General features: G+C 34.0%; 1 protein-coding gene across 4 annotated transcripts in view; it reads right to left on the bottom strand.

Annotated features, from left to right (window-relative positions):
- Positions 1-20,563, bottom strand: part of UGGT1 (UDP-glucose glycoprotein glucosyltransferase 1) — a 120,561-nt gene that overhangs the window by 63,981 nt on the left and 36,017 nt on the right. For all 4 annotated transcript variants that reach the window (XM_016433564.2, XM_007493975.3, XM_007493976.3 and 1 more), the window contains exons 6-13: positions 18,928-19,102; positions 17,633-17,729; positions 16,410-16,488; positions 15,728-15,828; positions 14,754-14,853; positions 13,167-13,227; positions 8,236-8,327; positions 3,280-3,430 (exon numbers count right to left, since the gene is read on the bottom strand). In XM_016433564.2, coding sequence (XP_016289050.2) covers positions 3,280-3,430; positions 8,236-8,327; positions 13,167-13,227; positions 14,754-14,853; positions 15,728-15,828; positions 16,410-16,488; positions 17,633-17,729; positions 18,928-19,102 — 856 coding nt within the window. The remainder of the gene's footprint in view (positions 1-3,279; positions 3,431-8,235; positions 8,328-13,166; positions 13,228-14,753; positions 14,854-15,727; positions 15,829-16,409; positions 16,489-17,632; positions 17,730-18,927; positions 19,103-20,563) is intronic.

Here is a 20,563-nt window from a genome sequence, read left to right on the forward strand (position 1 = left end):
ATCTAGGTTCAAATCTTGTCATCTCTGATATTATTAGATTCAAGATCCAAAGCAAGTTGTTAAACTTCTATATACTTCATGCTATTTCTGAGAATTTGCCAGCAATCTGCCCCACTAGAAGGAATTCTCAGTTTGTCAAACTGATGAGGATCACATATCCGGTCCATATTAAGGTTATCACAATTTAAAAGAAGGTCTATAAAACTGGTAGTATACTTTGATTTAATGATTCTATTACTAAAAAACCATTATGGAAAGGAGGGGAAAAGGCTTATTTGTAGGAAAATATCTATAACAACAATATACCTAATTTTGAAAAAATGGAAATAATTCATGTGGATATTAATGGGGAAAGGCTTAACAAACATCTAGCAAAGAAATGATAGCTACTAAACTAATTGTAGTAAGTAAATATGATGAAATATTATTGTGCCATAAGAAATTACAATGAAATATAAAGATTAAAAAAGTAAAGAATTATGAAGTAATGTATAAGGAAGAAAGCAGAGATCATAATATAAACACTGCTATGTATAATAAGAACAAGAATAAAATCTATAAATTTTGATAAAAAATAATCCAGAAGACAACATGGAAGCAAGCTATTTCTAATAATCTGCCAAAATTAATAAATGCTTTAAAAACAAATTAATTTGTTCATTTATTTCTTTAATTGAACATTAAATTTTTTGACAGCTAATAATTTAATTTTGAAGTAAAAATAGTATAGATTTAATCTCAACGAAAATTAAATTTTAAAAAAGCCAATAATCCAATTATTATATAATCAAATGTTTATATTCACAAGAATAAAATTTTAATTTCTCTCCTCAGCCATACCTTGTCTGAATTTATTTTTAATATTGACATTAAACATATATGCACTTTTTGAAGTAATGGCTTTTCATTTTGCATCATTTTATGACTTTCACATTGCATCCTTTTTGTCATCTTTGATAAGTATGAAGTAATTATCCTGTCCTGAGCTGCTTTCATTTTATGATTTTTATATCTTAAGCATCTAACACATATAACAAATAGGAAAGCAAATAATAATCGTTCAATTGAACTGGGCTTTATTAAATGGAACAATAATATTTCATTATGTTGACCTATAACAACTTGTTCAGCAATTTCCCAGCCACTAGACAAACTTCTTGCTTCCGTCTTTTTAATACTACAAATAAAGCAACTATGAATTCATCTTTACAAAAGGCTTTTTTTTCCCCAAAAAACAATTTTATATTGTTTTTGTTGTGGATTACTTATTTTTTGTGACTTCAAAACTACCTATTTTAAGTCTTCCAATAATTTGATTAAAATCTAGTCTCAAAAATCAATATAATTTATTTTTCTACCATGATTTTTTAATAACTGAATCACAATATATGTAATATATATATATCTCCCCAATTAGACAGTAAGTTCCTTGAGAGCAACAAATGAATTTTGTCTTCCTTTTGTATGCCTAGCAATTGGAAAAATATCTGACAGATTAGTAGGTGCTGAGTGAAAAGTTTAATGAGTGGATTAAAAGTACAGTATGATTTCCTAAATAAAATCCAGCCTAATGTCATTTGGTTCAATTCTAGCCCAACTCTCAGTATATCTGAAGTATCAGTCTACCAGCTATAACTGTTGTTGTTGGTTGTCTCTCGAACCGAGGATGATGATTGTCTTTGTGCGTTTTTGTGCACAAAGACACCTGTGCATGAAGATTTAAGTGGAAAAGTCGATGCATAGAGACAGTCCCACTCTCTCGGCGTTGGAAGCCTGGGTCCAGTGGCACGAAAAGTCGTTACACCTGGAGACTTCCTGAGCTGCATTGGATGGCCGTGTTGTCTTTTGTGCTCCAACACGCCCTAAGCACTCCACAGTGCCTTGCTGCATCGCCATCTCAGCCGCTGAACCTTCTAGTTGGTTTCTTCCGCCTGTTCCGCCGAAGCAGTCTTCACATGCTGGGTGAGCAAAGCCCTAGTTCACCAGGGGTCAACGTCAACCAGATGGCTAACCTCACAAGGTTTAGCCGGCCTGTTGAAGCTGTTGCCTGGGGTGTGGCCTCTGCCGCATGCTAGCAGCTACTGGGAGCCACAAGTGATAGCTGGATGTCAGGTGAGGGTCAGAGGCTGGAGAGCTGCCCTACAAGGGCACGACAAGCCCTCCATACCAGAGATATTACCCCTCCCTGAGCACCCCATACAGAATTACCCCAATAGGCACTCTACAGAAGTTCATGTTGTTAGCCAAATTCTATTTTTCATCCATTTTCTTACTCTGGTTTGAGCAGCTAGTTAAAAGAATGTCTTTTAAGTAATCATGGATTTCATTGAGAAGATTTTATAATCCTCCAGATTTTAAAGAGCCTTAATACTGTTCTCATGGCCTTCTGCTTTCATTCCGTACTTTAACTATATTGGTGACTTCCTTAAATAAATAAATATATATCTTAGTTTTATTATGTGGTTACCTTATTAAAAAATATTCACTTTTAAGTTTTGTGAAATAGATACAAATGTATGGTAAAAAAAATCTCTAAAAAACAATTTCTAGTTACTTGAATGTTAGACTTACCCACGGACCTTTAAAGAACTCACATTACAATTTGAAAGTTACCATTCTATAAGCAACATTCACAAAGTATACTGTTAAGATATTTTAATAGCTTTAGATCAAGTGGCCAAAGAGAAAGAATTCCCTCCACCCTAACCCTTACAAAGTTTTAGGGTAGTTTGCGGGAATAAGGCCTAAGGGCAACTAAGAACACATGAAGTCTAGTCTCTTCCGAAAAGCCTTAGACATGACTTGTTGAACCTAGGGATTTCTTTTTTTTTAAACCCTTACCTTTTGTCTTCAAATCAATATTATTACTAATATCATTATCAATATTGACCCCAAGACAGAAGAGTGGTAAGGGCTAAGCAATGGGGGTTAAGTGACTTGTCCTTCTCACACAGCTAGGAAGTGTCTGAGGCCATATCTGAACCGAGGACCTCCCATCTCTGGGCCTGTCTCTTAATCCACTGACCCACCTAGCTGCCCCCAACACTAGGGATTTCTAAGACAAGTATAAACAATCGGGCTAAGAACAAACTTATGTTAAGAAAATGTTAATAGCCTATTTTGTTACATATGAACTTAAATAATGCAAAATAATAGTGGCCCCAAAAGTTGCAACACATTGTCAGTAATGAGCATAGCAACTGTTCATGGAAGAAAATGAAAAGAAAAATGTTAATGAAACTTGAATAATATATTTGAGAATTTTAAAAGAGTGCTCACTGAAATAGCAGGGCTTCTGATGTCCACTGCATAGTCTGCATCTGATGGTTGAATGTTGAGTTTCAAAATATTGTGTAGAGATAAATCTTCTATTCCTAGTCTATGCAGTCCTTCCATAACACGAGCCTCATTTCTCAACACGTCGAACAAGCTAAAAGAAATTATAAAACTATTATTATTCCTAGAAACACTTGAAAGTCTCTGAGGTTCTGATCCTGACAAGAAGAGCATAAAAGACAGTAGTAAAATCTATATCAGTGATTGTGAACCTTTTAAAGACCTTAGAGACACCAAGTGCCCAAAATGAACCCTCAAACCACATTTAAGCCACCCCCCCACACCTTACCCCAGATGGGGAGGGAGGAAGCACTCCCACTGGGTTGCTGGGAAGAGGGGAGGGTGATGGGAGAAATGTCCTCAGGTGAGCTTGGAGAGGGGGGGGAGAGCAGCATATTCTGGCATACATGCCATATGTTCAACAACATGGATCTATACCATTATCTAGTTTAAATTAAAAAAAGAAGTGACTGAAAACTCAGTTGTTTTCATTATTTCAATACTTTCAAAGGCCTATAGTATCACTGGTTGCATGCTCTCTCCAAAGTCAAAGAAGGTACAATCTTATAAATAAGGGTGGCTGAAAAGTTTGTTGACTAGTGGTAAACTCACTAATGATACCTCTGTCAACAACCCAAGTCAACCGTCAAGGCCCTTTTTTGAAGCCTTTCTGGTTTAATGAGAACAGACAGAGGGGGCAGCTGGGTGGCTCAGTGGATTGAGAGCCAGGCCTAGAGATGGGGGGGTCCTAGGTTCAAATCTGGCCTCAGACACTTCCCAGCTGTGTGACCCTGGGCAAGTCACTTGACCCCCATTACCTAGCCCTTACCACTCTTCTGCCTTGGAGTCAATACACAGTATTGACTCCAAGACAGAAGGTAAGGGTTTTAAAAAAATTAAAAAAAATAAGAACAGACAGAGCCTTCATTTCAACTGTATCAACATAAAGAACCCAGTCAGTGCTTTAGTGAAATAGCCTTAAATTTTATCTATAAAACTATGCAAATCTCCAAGATGAAAAGGGAGACCTCACAGCTAATGAAGAGGAAATTAAAGCAATCATTAAAATTATTATGCCCAATTATATGGCAATAAACATGGCAATCTAGGTGATATGGATTAATATTAACAAAAATATAAATTGTCTAGACTAACAGGGGAAGAAATAGAATACCTAAACAACTCCATATCAGAAAAAGGAATTGAACAATCCATCAAAGAACTCCCTAAGAAAAAATCCCCAGGGACAGATGGACCCACAAATGAATTCTATCAAACATTCAAAGAACAACTAATCCCAATATTATACAAACTTTGACAGAATAAGCAAAGAAGGATTTCTACCAAATTCCTTTTACAACACAAATATGGTCCTGATTGCAAAGCCAGGCAGGTCAAAAACAGAAAAAGAAAACTATAGACCAATCTCCTTAATGAATATAGATGCAAAAATGTTAAATAGTATACTAGCAAAAAGACTCCAGCAAGTGATCAGGAGGGTTATTCACTATAACCAGGTAGGATTCATACCAGGAATGCAAGGATGGTTCAAAATTAGGAAAACCATCCACATAATTGACCATGTTAACAAGCAAACTGACAAAAATCACATGATTATATCAATAGATGCAGAAAAAGCCTTTGACTATTAAAATACAAAGCTCATTCCAATTGAAAATACTCGAAAGCATAGGAATAGAAGGGACTTTCCTAAAAATAATAAACAGTATCTATCTAAAACCATCAGCAAACATCATCTGCAATGGGGATAAACCCGAAGCCTTCCCAATAAGATCAAGAGTGAAATAAGAATGCCCATTATCACCTCTATTATTTAACACTATACGGGTAACACTAGCTACAGTGATTAGAGAAGAAAAAGAAATTGAAGGTATTAAAATAGGCAAGGAGGAGACCAAGGTATTACTCTTTGCAGATGATATGATGATCTACTTAAAGAATCCTAGAGAATCAACGAAAAAGCTAGTGGAAATAACCAACAACTTTAGCAAAGTTGCAGGATACAAAATAAACCCACATAAGTCAGCTGCATTTCTATGTATTTCCAACACATCTCTGCAGCAAGAATTAGAAAAAGAAATTCCATTTAAAACCAACCTAGAAAATATAAAATACTTAGGAATCTATCTGCCAAGACAAACACAGGAACTATATGAACATAACTACAAAACACTCTCCACATAATTAAAACTAGATCTAAACAATTGGAAAAACATCAATTGTTCATGGGTAGGACGAGCTAACATAATAAAAATGACAATCCTACCCAAATTAATTTACTTACTTAGTGCCACACCCATTGAACTACCAAAAAACTTTTTTACTGAATTAGAAAAAAAACATAACAAAGTTCATTTAGAAGAAAAAAAGATCAAGGATATCCAGGGAAATCATGAACAAAAATGAAAAAGGAAGGAGGCCTTGCAGTCCCAGATATCAAACTATACTATAAAGCAGTGGTCATCAAAACAATTTGGTACTGGCTAAGAGACAGAAAGGAGGACCAGTGGAATAGACTAGGAATAAGTGACCTCAGCAAGACAGTCTATGATAAGCCCCAAAATTCCAGCTTTTGGGACCAAAATATACTATTTGATAAAAAACTGCTAGGAAAATTGGAATATAGTATGGGAGAGATTAGGTTTAGATCAACATCTCACACCCTACACCAAGATAAATTAATAATGGGTGAATGACTTGAATATAAAGAAGGAAACTATAAGTAAGTTAGGTGAACACAGAATAGTATACCTGTCAGATCTTTGGAAAAGGAAAGATTTTAAAACCAAGCAAGAGCAAGAAAAAAAATCACAAAATGTAAAATAAATACTTTTGATTACATCAAATTAACAAGTTTTTGTACAAACAAAACCAATGCAACCAAAATTAAAAGGGAAATAACAAATTGGGAAACAATCTGTATAACAGAAACCTCTGACAAAGGTCTAATTACTCAAATTTATAAAGAGCTAAATCAATTATTCAAAAAATTAAGCAATTCTCCAATTGATAAATGGGCAAGGGACATGAATAGGCAATTTTCAGTTAAAGAAATCAAAACTATTAATAAGCACATGAAAAAGTGCTCTAAATCTCTTATAATCAGAGAGATGCAAATCAAAACAACTCTGAGGTATCACCTCACACCTAGCAGATTAGCTAACATGACAATAATGGAAAGTAATGAATGCTGCAGGGGATGTGGCAAACTCGGGACATTAATTCATTGCTGGTGGAGTTGTGAATTAATCCAACCATTCTGGAGGGCAATTTGGAACTATGCCCAAAGGGCGCTAAAAAGACTGCCTGCCCTTTGATCCAGCCATAGCACTGCCGGGTTTGTACCCCAAAGAGATAATAAGGAAAAAGACTTGTACAAGAATATTCATAGCTGCACTCTTTGTGGTGGCAAAAAATTGGAAAATGAAGGGATGCCCTTCAATTGAGGAATGGCAAACAAATTGTGGTATATATTGCTGATGGAATAGTATTGTGCTCAAAGAAATAATAAACTAGAGGAATTCCATAGGAACTGGAATGACCTCCAGGAACTCATGCAGAGCAAAAGGAGCAGAACCAGGGGAACATTGTACACAGAGACTGATACACTGTGGTACAATCAAATGTAATGGACTTCTCCATTAGTGGCAATGCAGTGATCCTGAACAACTTGGAGGGATCTATGAGAAAGAACACTATCCACATTCAGAGGAAAAACTGTGGGAGTAGAAACATAGAAGAAAAACAAATGCTTGATTACATGGGCCGAGGGGGATATAATTCGGGATGCAGACTCTAAATGAACATCCTAATGCAAACACCAACAACATGGAAATAGATTTTGATCAAAGACACATGTAATACCAGTGGAACTGCACGTCAGCTACAGGAAGGGTGGGAGGAGGGAAGGGAGGGAAATAATATGATTCTTGTAACCAAGGAATAATGTTCTAAATTGACTAAATAAATAACTTACAATGAAAAAAATCTAATACACTCACTACTTCATCAACATAATTTATCCTCTGTTTCTGAGAAGTAACATTTAAATTGTGTTACTTATTCAGTTGTGCATGTATGATTCCTAAGTTGACAACCTAAGAAAAAACAATGCTATTGAGATCAAACTCCTTAAAATATGTACTACATTCATTTTACAGGCTACATCCCTCTATAACAACATCATGTGGACCAAATAGCTTAATTTTTTGTATGGTTTACTGTGAATAAGTACTTCAAACGAAGCATTACTAACTTTGTGTTTTAATACTAAGGGCCCAAGATTTATTATTTTTAATTTTATGAGTCAAAGGACAAATTCCAATTTAGAAACACTTTTGAAAATAGCAAACAAACACTATCATATAGGATTCAAGAGCAAGTCAGAATATAGATATGAGGAGATAATTCAGCACAAATGGACAATTAGCAACATATTATTGGATAACATATAAGTGAAAATGAACAGCAAAATTTCTGGAATCCCAAGGACAGGAATAAAACCTAATATTTTTTTCAGAATAGTCAAACCAAAGGGCCTTCACATTCTAGCCCCAGTAGACCTTTTGGCCAAGATGGCCAACACAAATATTTAGTGACAAAAGGACATGAGGTTATTCTTTATCAATATGGAAATCAGAAATGCATTTGTGAAAACCAATTGCAGATGATGGTTATAAGAAAACAGTATTTCACATAGGAAAATCACCCAGAAAATAGTGTCTATAATCCAATTTTCTTTTTGGGTAAAACTCATGTAACACTGAAAGTCTTTTAATACCAGGCTATTTAATAAAGTTAACATTTGAACACAAAGCCTAGTAAAAATTATAGATTAGAAAATTTTTTCAGAGAATGAAGAACACCAATCATCCATACCTAAATATATCCTGTGTGTCTAAATCAATGTGTAATCCATTGATGAACAGGGCAGACTCTCCAGACTGTAATCCTAAAGTTCCTTTGAAGTACTAAAAAATTAGAAAAAGAAAAAAAAATTGGCAACATGCAAAAGGACATTCAAAACAGAACTGACAATTTTATATCTCCCTCCTATCAACAATCCCTCCCTTTTAACCCTGAGAGGAGCTTTAACCTTGCTTCCTATAATTTTTAAGAAAATGGGAGAATACAATAATGTATCTCTTCTTGATTTTAAAAAATCAAATTAATTTAAAAGGGCAATAACATGAACAAGTCTTGTGTCTAGCTGCAAAAGCTTCTTTCTACTCCTTAATAAAACACAGTGATGGAAAATGATGGCTTTTTCCCCATAGTCACTGGCTATTTTGCCCTACCATGTTTAGTAATAGAACAAAGTACATCTAAACTGCCTCAGATCTCAATAAAATGATCTTAGCAGGCATTGATTACTAAGAAATTATCAAATGTAAAAACATTAATAATTTTATAATTAGATTAACTTGAAAATGCAGTATGTAAGAGATTAAAGACCCCAAGGAGTTCTACCACTTCTACTACAAAAGAGGTCAGGAACAGGCACCAACTACTAAGTTCTTTGGATGAAAGACCTTAAGTCAAGGTAAATTTTAAATCAAAATGAGAAAAATATTAATCCATGGTATTAGGTTTTAAAAGGGGTGGAAGGAGAACAGGTCTATATAGTTGGAAAATCTTGAACCCCAGGACTACATTCCCCAGAATTCCTTCTGTATCTCCCAGCATCACTTTCCCTGCATCTTCATATTTAAGTGGTTACGTGATTGACTACAAGTTTTTTGAAACTCCTCCCTCTCTCTCTTCTTGATTAAGACCACAGCTTAAGTTAGTTAGATTCGTTTTAGTTCTAATTTTTTATTTTAATAAATCTTATAAATAAAATACTTACCATGTATTACATTTAAAATCTATATTTTTGCAACCACAAAGGAAGAGACTTCTCAAATATTTTTTTAAGATAGAATAGATAAATTTTGCAGCCACATTTACTCCTGACATCCAGCCTAAAACCTACAGACCCACTACAAGAGCCTGCCAATCCAAGCCCCTTTTTACTACAGAGGGTGATATATAAAAAAACCTTTGACCCCAATCCCTTTACCCCCCACCTCACTGGGTTTTCCAGCCTGCCCTAGCCATTTTTCAGCATGGAGAAGCAAAACCACACTATTCAGTCCCACCCCCTTCTAGTTTTCAAGGAGACTTCTTAAGCTGACTCTGCATTCCTGATTTAGAAGGCTGTTACTGAAGGTTTTTTTCAAAAGGAGGGCACATAGCCAAAAATCAGTGGATTTGAAAAGTAAGAGTTTTGGAGTGTTTTAAAGCCAGTCTTTCATATGCAAACATGCCATTGTTCTCACTCAAAGTTTTATCTTTTTTTGTTTACTCTATAAATAAACTCCATTCAGTTGTTTTTCAGGACAAACTCTATTACAAAGCATGCTTGAAACTCTGGAGTTCTTAGAACAGGTGCATATTAGCTCTGCTTGATTTTTTTACTGGCAGTTTGTATATACATTGCATATTCTCCATTTTGTTTACTTCTCCTCAAGAATATGCAGCAAGGTATGCTGTTTAAATTATAGACCAAAATGTAATATTTTGACAAAGTTTTGAAAATCTTAAATATTCTCAACATGCAGAATGGAGATTCTGCTTAGTGCTTTTATGAGGAACTTCAGAGTTCTAACAAAAGAAATGCAAATGGAGAAGGGGAAGGAACCTTAAAAGAGATCTGGTAGTTTATTCATGTTAACCTTTTGAGTTTTGCTTCCCATCCTTAATAGTGAAGAAATCTTTTGGAATTGGAAAAAAGTATTTTGAATTCACTGCCTGTACCCTGTATAGATCCGTTCTTATTTTTACTAATTGCTTTAAAGTCTAATTCTTTTTAAAGTTTATGTATAAATCTAATCAATATATTCTGTTACATGATTTTTATTTGTACCTTTCCCCTACGATAGTACTGAAGAATGTCATTATACAAGCCCATAAACACCTTTTTTCAGTAGCAAAATCATAATTCCTTAGGGATACTGCATTTGTCACCATATTCATAGAGGCCATATATTGCTTAAACAGCCTTTTCTTCCTTTTTGCGTTTGTTACATAGATGATGATGGATGGACTTCATTAAAAAACTGGTTACACTTCTACCATCCTTTTGCAGCCTTTAATGAGCTAAGAATTTAAATTAATTTTAAGGGGTCTTCAGAAATTACATGACTAGTAGCTTCTGAATGGATGGTTTTATATTTGTATAAATATATATATATATATATATATATATATATATATATATATACACACACACACACACACATATTTTATATATGTATGAAAGGAATATTGAATTGAAAGGTAGAGAACAAAATAGAAGTTCCTGCCATAAACATTTTATATAAATCATGAAGCCAAAGTATACTTCTGCATCTTTTTTTTTTTTTACTTTTCAGTTTAACCTACATCCACTAGAACAATCTAGATTTCTCGGTGACGTTTTAGGCCCCAAAAGGTTTTCATCAGCAGTATAGAGATTTGTATGTTTTCTAGGCTCTTCTGCCAAATTATGGAATAATGGCAATAATAGGCTTTGTTAAAAATATCTTTGCAAAGGTTGAAAGATGTACTACACCTGTAAAACTTGTAAGAAGTATCCATTAGCTTCTAAGGTTTTCTAAATATCATACAGCAAGTGGCTATATACAACAACTTATGTGAATTTTATATGATAGTGTTTGTTTGCTATTGTCATTAAATGAACTATTATAAATTTGGGGGATTTTGGTAGTTTCTTTAAATGTGCATTATCTACTGTACTATTGTTTTATAAATCTGTTACTTTATAAAAAGCATTTGTACTCACACAGTGGTTCATGGTCAAATTAAAAAGGAAATGGATCTCATTTAATGGTGAGAAACCTATGTATTCTATCTCTCCTTGGCTGACACAGTGTGTCACTGATTGTAAACTATATAGTTTTGATTTTTAAAACTTTTTTATTATTCTTTTTCCTTGTATGTGCAATATAGTATTTGAGTTTTATTTTTCTCTCCTTTTTTGCATTTGAAGTACATGTCAATAGTACTGAGAAGATTTTCTTTAACTTTTTTTGATCTTGCAATAATATGTTTAAAATATGTATGCCCTAATGTCAATGCATACCCAAAAAGCTTTAGACTATAAAAATGATGTCATTGATTGTTTAAAAATATGGGACTTTGCTTAATGATTGTGTCTGATTCCAGGAGAAGGGAATACAAAGAGCCACTGTACAGTGCTAAAGAAGCACAAAGCTACCCGCATTGTGCCAATAGAGCACAAGGTCAAAGAGACCAACCAATCCCAATGGGATTGATGAAATTTTGAACCAAGGCAAGTGGACTTGAACTTGTTTGTGGTTCGAGATTGCGGCTATTTGACATATCAGAGGCATGACTTCCCTGAACACCACATTATATCAAGCATCTCACTTTAGCTCCTACGTGGCTCCCATAATCTAGTCCCTTTTCTGTCTCTCATAGTGAGGCAAACTTTCTATACTCCTGGCTACTGATTGGGTAAGTGCATAATTGCTTAAATCACTTTAATTGGGACCTGATTCAAGGACCTGTTTATAGGTTTGTTTTTCTTTTACTTAAGATTTTTTTAGACATAAGACTTTGACATTTTATATTTCATCCACAAATTATTTTTTTCTTTTATATGGATTTTTTGATGCTTTTGATTTCTTTGCCAATTGATTTATATACCTCATAACTCAGCCAAGCATCCCTGAGTGATCCCTGTGTTTGTCATCATCCTCCTCAGGGGGGACATTATTAACCTAAAATGCAAAGTTTAAATTCTTTTGAGAGTAACTTTAGGATAAGAAACAAGAGAATACCTCCCAGAATCCAGAACCTGTTTAGAGAAGGCAACATGAAGATGCCTACAGAGACCACATGCTGTACCAGAAAATCCAGAGTGAACTTTGAGAGGTTTAATGTAATTGTTTTGAATATAAATTCTTATGTCAAAGGGGAGTGCCCCCAATTGGCTTTTTATCAATGAGTCTAGTAATCACAAGTTTTGTTCTCTTTTCCTTTTATCCACAAATTATTGTAATTTATAAGTTAATTATGTTCAAGGGGGTAGCTGAGTGGTTCAGTGGATTGAGAGTCAGGCCTAAGAGATGGGAGGTCCTAGGTTCAAATCTGTCCTCAGACACTTCCCAGCTGTGTGACCCTGGGCAAATCACTTAACCCCCATTGCCTAACCCTTACCCCTTTTCTCCCTTGGAGACAATACACAGTATTGACTCCAAGATTGAAGGTAAGGGTTAAAAAAAAAACGGTAAGTATGTTCACATGATCTTTTCAGGGAAACTAGTCTCCCAAACAAGATCACAGAGAGGAATGTATAGTTGGAAAATCTTGAACCCCAGGACTACATTCCCCAAAATTCTTTCTGTATCTCCCAGCATCCCTTTTCCTGCATCCTCACCTTTGTGTGCTTATATGATTGGTTACAAGTTTTCTGAAACTCCTCCCTTTTTCTCTTCTTGATCAAGACTGTGTTAGTTTAACTCTAGTTTTTTTATTTTATAAATCTTATAAATATCATACTTGAGTTATTATATATCAACTGAAGAATCTTTGAAAAAGAACCCAGATTAAATAAATACTGAATATAACATTCACCTACTTTTGCAAGACATTTCTCAGCTTAGAGGGAGGAGAGAGGGGAGAGGGGATACAGGAGTGGAGGGAGGGGGCATGTGGGGACAGGGAAGAGGGAGGGGGAAATAAAGGGGAGGGAAAGGGAGAGGGGAGAGGAGGAGAAGCTTATGTTTTCTGACAGATGTTACCTTTTGGTTTTCTTCCACTTCAGTTCTGAGTTCTTGATTAACTGTGGTTTTTGTTATTCCTCTAAGGAAACAAAAAAGTATTTTGGTACTCAGTTCAACATTAAAAACAAAATAACTTATGGTAAGAGGCCAGAATTGAAAGAATATACTACTAAGTGATGAGTAAATTATTACTAAAAAGATTTTAGAAAATACAATACTCGAAAGTGAATTTGCATCCCCCTTGCTTGATGGCAGGATTTTCCCTACTTCCAAAAGAAAGGTCATAATAAAGCATTTTAAAGTAGTGTTGTGGCTTTTCGACTCTCGGCTAAAAATACAGCAAAACGGTTGCCAATAATAGAAGTTATTTCAAATGCCTATAAAGTGAATGAAAAACTTTTATGTCCAAAATATAGCATTGTATTTAAGTACTCACAGATGGTAGTCATGTGCTCAATATTTCCAAATTATATGACTGAGAATTTAGTGTAAAATTTAGAAGCTTTATCTAATAATTGATTCTATATTGAATTGTGTTGAAAACAAACTGAAATATCTCATTTCAGAATTCAAAATACTTTTAACTCAGAACTAACGTTACAATAATTTAAAATAGCCATTCAATATACAAGAGAACCAACTTTGATCCTTGGAAAATCACTTGAACAGGAATATGAAACAAAAGATTAATGCTATTAGGTATGAAAAATGAAAACTTGGGTGCAATTGGAAACCTCAGTGGATTGAGAGCCAGGCCTAGAGATGGAACATTCAAACCTGGCATCAAAAACTTCCTAGCTGTGTGACCCTAGGCAAGTCACTTAACCCCCATTGCCTAGCCCTTACCACTCTACTGCCTTGTAACCAATAAATAGTATTCATTCTAAAGCAGACGATAAGGGTTAAAAAAAAGATGAGGACTGTAGAACTTTGACCCAAATTTACATATGGCATAAGAATTAACAAAATGTACACACTAATATGTATAAGCACTGAAAATCTGATCCAAATGGAAAAATAATGTAGATTAAACAAAGTAGGGATTTTGTGGGTGCACCAATTAGAACCACTGGAAATGCTGCTTCTACATGAATAGTGTCTGATTAGATTCAACAAGGAAAAATGCATGTTGAACAATTAATAGTATACTTATCAAGTGAATGAGCATTAAGAAAAGGATCATGCTCATTTTATTTCCATATAGATTTATTTCCATAAAGATATATTTCCATATAGATTCTCTCTTTTAAGATATAAATATATAGCATTTTTTCAATCAAATGCCAATTTTAATGTAAATGAAATATTCTTATTTCTTAATCTTTGTCAATATTTTAATACTTTTATAAGAAAACTGGCACATAAGAATTTTATTTCACAAAAAATTTTATTCTATGAATCTCTCTAATGTGAACTTCATACACATTTCTGTTTTAAATATTGATCTAATCAAATGTTTGAAAATAATGCTACCTTACAATGACATGGTGCTTTTAATTTCTAAATGCTATTACATTTAGTAAAGCTCACTTTGAATTTTTAACAAGATGAGAGGAGAGGTTATTGTTAAAGAGGGACATTTCCCTGTGCTTTCTTCTGTATTACCTAGCTTTGGTGGGAAAATTCTGACTGAGATCCTTTAGAACCACCAAAGCTACCTCAGGAGGTGCAGCCAGGACTCGAGCAGCAGTCTGGAAACTTAGATCTGCCAAAAAAAAAATGAAACAAAGCATAAAGTGTAAGCTAAATGCTAACAGTTAACTACTGTCACATTGTATACTTGCATATACAAAGACATAATGTTTTACAACTGACAGACAATTTTCATACTTTATGTTTGGTAAAAAGAGAAGACTTTTAAATGAAGTCATTTAAGCAGATAGTATTTTAGAGAATCAATTTGAAGTTTAATCTATTTCACAGCATTTTTCAGGTTTACTTAGGATCTACCAACTGAAAATGGTATTTTCTAAATCACTTTTTACTTTGATAATGACTGAGACAGAACCTAGATCCATCTTCTAGATTCATAATATTTCCATAATACTTTATCAGAACTTCTGAGAAATAATGTTTTGAAAAAAGAAAAAACTTGCTAAAAATCCACCATAAAAGTAACATTTTATACCCTTCCAAAAGAAAGAATTTTTTTTATTGGTTGACCCAAAAGTCAATGGGAAATCTAGTAATGTAAATAGTTTACAAAAATATGCATTTAAGCACATTTTTAAAAGTGCTTACTGTGAAGATAGCTGAATTTCTACTATAGCTGATATTAGCTATATTATATATTAGCTATATGATAAGATAGCTGAATAACTAATATAAATACTCTACAATTCTACATTATCGCTACTTCTCTCTTCAACTATTTCATCCCAGGGCTATACATTGCAAATGCTTTTTACTTTTCCTATTATCTATGAAAATCATTATAACTGGTTTCAAAATTTCTGGCAAGTTCTTATCCTAAAGAGAAATGTCAGGTATATTTGACAATCTCCAAATCATATGTGTCTCATATTATAAAATTAAACCAAAGTACAGACAGGAAAACATTTTTATTACATTGGCATTACCCTGCAATTGCCACACTTTCAAAGGTGCCATTTCATTGGTACTTTCCACAAGATGCTTCCGGAGTTCCTTTAACTGTTCCTTCTTATCAGGATGGAGTTCTCTGACAGAAATATAAGAAAATTCAGCTTCAAAATGTCAATTATCTCTCCCTCATTCATAATACACATGCAAATAAAGTTTATCTTAATATGTGGTATGTGGGTATGTAATTATTGTTTACTGAATTTGTACAATTTTATAATTAAACATTTTCAAATTGTGACATAATTCCTCTTAGCCATTTCTTTCCTATTTGTAATGTATTACAAGTTAACACAAAATTCAAAAGGAGATGGGTGGTTCATATACCACAGAAAATATCACTAAAATTGACTTTTGACAAATACTTTTATCAACAAAGACAATTTTCATCAACTGAGTTGACCTGGAAAACAAATATTAGCCCTCACAGCTGATAATCTAGTTTATATAAGGGCAAGAGAAATTACTTTTAGTACAAGAGTGATATGTCAAATCCTTCTACCTAACTAAACAAGAAAAAAGATTATGTTACCTTAACTGGTGAAGTTGAAACTAATTTGTACTATGATATATAGAACTGAAAAAATTAACATTGTGTACTATCTGGGTCCTCAGTTCCAAGTAGTTAATCTTTAAAGTAGATTGAATATGTAGTCATACCTTAGTCGTCCAAAAAGGAATCCTTGAACTTCATCAATAGGGTCATTTTCACCTATTACTGTAGCATTTGTGTCAGTTCCTACAAAGCCCAGCAAATATCATACAAATTACTATGAATTACTGTTAATAAAATACATTTTGTTTGGTGTCCAAAAAAGTAGACCTAATATTATGTAACTGTTATTATCTAATGGCTATTTTCTGTTTGTTTTTCAAATTTCATTAGTTCTAATAGATATTTGTTGGGAAAAAAATTTTAATTTTCAATTGTTTTCTATTATTCAAAAAATAAGAAGCTTAAAAAAAAAATAAAACCTTTACCTTCCATATTAGGATCAATACTATGTAATGGTACCAAGGCAGACGAGTGGTAAGGGCTAGGAAATGGGGATTAACTGACTTGCCCAGGGTCACATAGCTAGAAAGTGTCTGAGGTTAGATTTGAACCTAGGACCTCCCATCTCTAGGCCTGGCTCTCAATCCACTGTGCCACCCAGCTGCTTCCAGAAAAGGTTTTTTCTACTTAAATACTGGTACATTTTTTTAATTAATTGCAACATTCATGAGTTTGGACAAAGGATGAGAAGCCTTCCAAAGTCAAAATGAGCAGTAGTATACATTGTTACTTCTCTAAACTACTAAACAAAAGGAAATGCACATTAATACTGACAGTAAATTGTATGAAGCTGTTATTAGATGATTTGTAAACTACATCTTATTTTACTAATTTCTGATGTGCTTTTTCAAAAAGAGACTACATCAACATCTTTTAGACAACCACTTTTCAGCCTTTTTTTTTCACTTAAACCATGCAAATAAGAAAATGCATATGACAATAAAAAATGAAGCTGGTGAGAAGTGATATAATAAAATGTATCCACATATAATCTGGATGAAAATAAAACATTTTTCTTACAAATGAAATACAGGAAATGAGAAAAGAAACAGTGAAGAGAAAAAATTGATTTCCAATATTCAGCACTCCCTACATTAGTTAAATAAACTGTGACATAGAGAAGTTGTGTAAGGCATCTCATCTAATATTCTTGGTCAGAAAGATGTTAGTTATCACATGAAATACTCAGATAAGGTTGGAAACAAGGTTTAGGTATTTACAAAGGATTTAGACAGGAAAATTCTCAAAGAGTAAAATGTGTTGGCTTAAAATTTTAAAATATAAAAATAGAAACAGGACAACTTTTGTTCTTATTTTAAGAATTCACCTTTCACCTGAGTATCATCCTTGGCTTTGTATTCGGTGCTCTTGATGGCCAATTCCACACCATACCCGGAAAGGTAGACTCTTTCCTTACTAGGATTCTGAAAGTAAAATATTATTATTATCTCATCTTTTGAACTGGAAATGTTACTATGTAACAATATATACATGTGTGTATATATTTACATGTGTGTGTTCAAATACATGTGTGTATATACAAAATGCTTCATACATGGGAGGGACTTAAAAATATACATGTTAAGTAGAGAGAATCGCCATCTTATAAATAGGTCATGTTCTAGAATACTATTTAGAATGCACCACAATATCACAAATAGTGACTGTATCCAAAGAATAATCCAAAAACCCCAATTTAACCTGCAAGATATTAGTTAAAGATAACCACTATTTATAACACTTTCACAGGATATTTATTCAGACTTTCCAGCTGGGATGCCAGGGAACATATTTTCCTCTCTCTCAACAGAAACTACAAAAATTCTAGTGGAAACAGGAAAAAGGGAGTTCCAAAAATTCTCAGCCAGAGCAGAAAGAGAATCATTGGAGAACTAAGAGTTGTCATGAGGAGGCCAATCTCAAGTTGAGGCAGTTATTTATATATATGAAATGTTTAAAAGTTGGAATATCCATGTACAGATATACTGATATGAAAAGATACTTTTAAAACAAATGGCTTGGGGGCAGCTGGGTAGCTCAGTGGATTGAGAACCAGGCCTAGAGACGGGAGGTCCTAGGTTCAAATCTGGCCTCAGATACTTCCTAGCTGTGTGACCCTGGGCAAGTCACTTGACCCCCATTGCCTAGCCCTTACCACTCTTCTGCCTTAGAGCCAATACACAGTATTGACTCCAAGATGGAAGGTAAGGGTTTTTTTTTTTAAATGGCTAAATGGTATAAAATTATTCAACCTAATTTTACTCCATTTTTCAACTTTCTTTCGTAGCAAAAAAAAGAAAAACATGTTTTTGGGGAAAGGGATTCACTAATATTGTGGGAAATATCAATTCAGTAATTGCAATTTAGAAAATGCTATTTATGTGTATTGGGGGGAATAAAAATATAATAATTCATTTGGCCACCCTAAACACTACTCTTTTTAATTTTTATTGGAAAGGTAGGTAATCTTTCTATACAAATGATAAAGAAAATATAAATAAGTGTGATGAAAATGAAAATAATAGTGATGTAAATCATTAAATGGATGCAAAAGAACAACATAAATATATGCGAGGCCAAACTAACAATCAATAAAAGTTTTAAAATAATAACAATACTTACTGATATATAGTGTCTGAGTACATAATTTATTTTCCCTGCACTGCTTTTTTCTACAAGTCGATGGTGGAAATTATAAAATTCTTTAGAGCCAATCTCTGAGTAGAGTATCACCACTGGGCTTCCAGGATTTAAGGATGGATATCTGTGATCCCCTTTGAATAAATTTGGTTTGGGTCTGAGAATAAACATCAAAAGTTGTGATAAGACAATTTGAATCAACTCTAGTTCAACAAAAGAGCTTAATTACTAATTATTTTCACATTTAGAACATGAGTTAAAAGATTCCTTCTATTCCTAATCCCACCAGTGTTTTTAATCATAATGGAGTTGGAATTTTATCATTGAATTTTTCAGCTGTTACTACTATAATAATATATTGTTTTCTGTCTGTATTTAATATGATGTTGACTGTATATATGAATAATAACTAGGCTTACTTGTGACATAAAGCCTATATAGGTACAAAAATCACAGAATATGATTAATCAAACAGGCGTCAGGGTCATCTGCCATTGCAGGCAGCTCAGTGGATAGAGTACTAGGCCTGGAATCAGAGAAACGATTTTAAAACTGGTCTCAGATATTTACTAGTTGTATGACCCTGAGCAAGTCACTTAATTTGTATAGGTCTCATTTCCATCAACTGCAAAAAGGAAATAATAATTGATTTAATTCCCAGAGTTATAAGGAACAAGTGAAGCAATAATCGTAAAGTGCTTAGCAGAATATCTGGCGCACAGTAAGCACTATGTAAATGCCAGCTGTCATCGTTATTATTACTATCTAGTCCAGCCTAAACACCCAATGAATCTCTGCTGTAACATCTGACAAATGGTCATGCAGCCTCTAAAAACCTCAAAGGAAGAGGAGGAGGAAGCTGGGTGGCTCCATGGATTGAAAGTCAGGCCTAGAGACAGGAGGTCCTGGGTTCAAATCTGGCCTCAGACACTTCCCAGCTGTGTGACCCTGGGCAAGTCACTTAACCCCCATTGCCTAGCCCTTACCATAAACTCTTCTGTCTTGGAGCCAATATGCAATATTGACTCCAAGATGTAAGGTAAGGGTTTTTAAAAATAAATAAATAAAAAATAAAAATAAATAAAAAATAAAAAAAGGAAGAGGAGTTGGGGAAGCCCATTCCATTTTTGGAATGCTGCAATTATTAGGAAGCTTACCCCCACTCTCAAGCCATTCTTTGCAACTCCACTGCTCTTGATTCTGCACTCTGGGATCAAACAGGCCAAACTTAATTGTTCCTCTATATAACAGTCCTTCAAACCCTGATGACAGTTATCATGTCTCCCCTTAGACTTCTCTTTTTCAGATAAAACATGTCAAATTCCTTTAACCTTTCTCCTTGCATGTCATGAAATCAAGGTGCTTCACCATCCTGAATGGCTTCTTCTGGATATTCTCCAGCTTATCAATATTGCACCTAATAGATGATGCCTAAAATTAAGCAATACCTCGGATGAGGTATGACAAGGCCTCAATAGAGTGAAGCTACAATCTCCCTAAGTCCCTCTGAAAACCCAATGAGGTGTTACCTGCCATATCACACTTCTAACTCATATTAAGCTTAAAGTCTTCTAAAATAATGAGATCTTTATCAGAACAATGTTTATCAGTACTTCCT

Source organism: Monodelphis domestica, chromosome 4, assembly GCF_027887165.1.
Source record: "Monodelphis domestica isolate mMonDom1 chromosome 4, mMonDom1.pri, whole genome shotgun sequence".
NCBI classification, from domain to species: Eukaryota; Metazoa; Chordata; class Mammalia; order Didelphimorphia; family Didelphidae; genus Monodelphis; species Monodelphis domestica.